At 41.0% G+C, this 3339-nt stretch overlaps 1 protein-coding gene across 1 annotated transcript; it reads right to left on the minus strand.

Annotated features, from left to right (window-relative positions):
• Nucleotides 1-2330: 2330 nt before the first annotated feature.
• LOC103019874 (receptor-binding cancer antigen expressed on SiSo cells-like) lies at nucleotides 2331-2925 on the minus strand. Its single transcript, XM_057558739.1, has one exon. The coding sequence runs from the start codon at nucleotides 2922-2924 to the stop codon at nucleotides 2331-2333; it is 594 nt and encodes a 197-aa protein (XP_057414722.1). The 5' UTR covers nucleotide 2925.
• Nucleotides 2926-3339: the final 414 nt, after the last annotated feature.

A 3339-nucleotide genomic window follows, 5' to 3' on the forward strand; every position in this document is an offset into this window, starting at 1 on the left:
ACAAATGGGACCTAGTCAAGCTTATAAGCTTTTCTTTTTTTTTTTTATAAATACTTTTTAAATTTATTTATTTATTTATTTATGGCTGTGTTAGGTCCTCGTTTCTGTGCGAGGGCTTTCTCTAGCTGTGGCAAGCGGGGGCCACTCTTCATTGCAGTGTGCTGGCCTCTCTTGCTACGGAGCACAGGCTCCAGACGCGCAGGCTCAGCAACTGTGGCTCACGGGCCCATTTGCTCCGCGGCATGTGGGATCTTCCCAGACCAGGGCTCGAACCCGTGTCCCCTGCATTGGCAGGCAGACTCTCAACCACTGCACCACCAGGGAAGCCCCAAGCTTATAAGCTTTTGCACAGCAAAGGAAACCATCAACAAAACAAAAAGACAACAAACGAACTGGGAGAAAATATTTGCAAATGATGTGACTGACAAGGGCTTAATTTCCAAAATATACAAACAGCTCATACAACTCAGTAACAAAAAAACAAACAACCCAATCGAAAAATGGGCAGAAGACCTAAATAGACATTTCTCCAAAGAAGACATACAGATAGTCAATAGGCACATGAAAAGATGCTCATCATAGCTAATTATTAGAGAAACCCAAATCCAAACTGCAATGAGGTACCACTTCACACCGGCCAGAATGGCCATCATTAAAAAGTCTACAAATAATAAATGCTGGAGAGGGTGTGGAGAAAGGGAACCCTCTTTACACTATTGGTGGGAATGTAAATTGGTTCAGCCACTATGGAAAACAGTATGGAGGTTCTTAAAAAAACTAAAAATAGAGTTGCCATATGATCCAGCAGTCCCACTCCTGGGCATATAGCCAGACAAAACTACAATTCGAAAAGATATATGCACCCCTATGTTCATAGAAGCACTATTTACAATAGCCAAGACATGGAAACAACCTAAGTGTCCATCGACAGATGAATGGATAAAGAAAATGTGGTGTGTATATATATATATATATATATATATATATATATATACATACACACACACACACACAATGGAATATTACCCAGCCATTAAAGAGATTGAAATACTGCCATTTGCAGCAACATGGATGGACTTAGAGATTATCATATTAAATGAAGTAAGTCAGAAAGAGAAAAGCAAATACTATATATATGATATCACTTACATGTGGAATCTGAAATATGACACAAATGAACATATCTATGAAACAGAAGCAGACTCACAGACATAGAGAACAGACTTGTGGTTGCCAAGGGGGGTGGGGGTGGGAGGTACTGGGAGTCTGGGATGAGCAGATGCAAACTATTATATATAGGATGGATAAACGACAAGGTCCTACTGTACAGCACAGGGAACGATATTCAATATCCTGTGATAAACCATAATGGGAAAGAATATGAAATAGAATACATATGTGTATAACTGATCCAGTGCTATATAGCAGAAATTAACACAACATTGTAAATCAACTATACTTCAATAACATTTTTTAAAAGAGAGGAAGAAGAAAATAGAAATCAACCACAGTCATTACCCAGAATGAAAACACACACACACACTCACATGTAGAAATACACTGTTTAATAAAAGATTTTTTTTTTACTAACAATATATTGCAAATATATTTTCATAGGAGACTTCACTGTTTTTGTCAACTCTAATACTAACCAGCTGCGTAAGAATGAGCCATCTCTTAAAATCTCTGGTTATCAGTTTTTGCACCTGTCAAGGGAAGAATCTGGAAGTAGACTGCTAAAATCCAGCAAGGTTGGATAGGTAAGTGAGACCGTTGGATGAAATATTTTAAATGCCAGGTAGAGCAGTTTGGGCAGCAGTGAACTACGGCGGGCTCCTAAGCCACAGACCTTCTCAACTCCATTATTTTTTTTTTAATATTTAAAATTATTTATTTTATCATTATGCACATTGAAGGAAAGCATTATAGACAGCAGAGTTCTTTCCCACCATAAAATTTACAGCCATTTAATTAGCTAGAAACACTAGCTTGAAGAGGTACTGATCTGTTCCATTTGTAATAATTTCTCTACAGCAAACAATTGTCTTATAGTTGGAACATGTTGAAGAAAATATTATCTCACAAGTCTTTTTTTGTTCTTTGAGTCTCAGTCACCAAGAGTTCAAGGGACTTTGAGAGAATCCTGGTGTCCTGCATGGCCTGATGAATGCATTAAAATCAAGCAGTGTATTTGTATTCTGAAACTACTCTTAGCTCCATACAAATGTTACTTGGGTTGTGGAGCTAACGTTTCTCGTACTGGCACTATGACATTTGAAGAACATTTTGTCATGAAAGTTTCACACCAATTTTGTTTTGTTCTTTCTTCATTAGCCCCTGTGCTTCCTTTTCCATTTTCTTCCTTTGTTGTTCTGCTGCTCTCTTTTCTCTCTCTTCTGCTGCCTCAGAACTTCTTTGGCTTGCCAGGCCGCATCTTCTTCTTCTTCCCATGCATTGGTATTTTCCTGCCAGGTATCCAAGTCACCTAATTCAGGACACTGATGAATAAAAGGCATATCTTGTGTAACTGCTAGTCTACTAGAGAAACCCGTGCTACCATCTGGGATGCCAAAATTTAATGGTTCTCTCTTCTTAATAATGATTTTCTGGGTTTTCCTTATAGTTGGTGTCATGTCCTTAAAATAGTCAGGTTCCAGTTGTTCTAAAGCATTTTGCTGTGTTGCCACATTCCCATTCCCTCTTTCAGTCTTTACACTTGTGGGTGCATCTTCATCCCAGGAAGTCCACTCTTCAACATCTGTCTGCTTAGGAACTGATGAATAATCAACTGTAGTTGGCAAAGTTCTTTGGTCTCCACTTAATTTCCGTCCTCTGCCAGGTCTGCGTATTAATCTCTTTAGGAATGAGAATACTGTTGCTAGGCAGGTACAAACTTTAAATAACTGAAACTGTGTGATACCCATGGTGGGAATCAAAACCTGCCCCTCCCCCTCCCCGCCCGCCCGGCGGAGGCTCCCAGCTGATGCTGGCTGCGCGCGCACACAAGACGCGCGCACGCGCGCTGCTGGGCGCTTCCTCGAGCCTGCGCTCCGCCGGGTCAGTCCCAACCCCGCTCGTTCAAAGCTGTGCGCGCGCTCCGTCTCAGTCGCCGCTGCTGCCACGCAGCTGCCATAGCCGCCCCCTCGTCGGGAAACCCTCCCCCAGTCCCACCTCCTGCCTCTCCTCCTTCGCCCTCGAAGGCGGCTCTCGGTAGTTCAACTCCATTATTTTATATTCTTTTTTTTTTTTAAGTTCTTATAGCACCGTTTGAAATTTTAAGATAGTCCCCCAAACACAACTTTATTTTCTTCCTATCTTCCTGTCATTTCCTGAAAATAA

This window comes from Balaenoptera acutorostrata, chromosome 12 (genome assembly GCF_949987535.1).
Source record: "Balaenoptera acutorostrata chromosome 12, mBalAcu1.1, whole genome shotgun sequence".
Classification (NCBI taxonomy): domain Eukaryota; kingdom Metazoa; phylum Chordata; class Mammalia; order Artiodactyla; family Balaenopteridae; genus Balaenoptera; species Balaenoptera acutorostrata.

What these genes read in the sequence shown, in the direction of transcription:
- LOC103019874 (XM_057558739.1), bottom strand. Translation starts at nt 2,924, where the DNA reads ATGGGTATCACACAGTTTCAGTTATTTAAAGTTTGTACCTGCCTAGCA.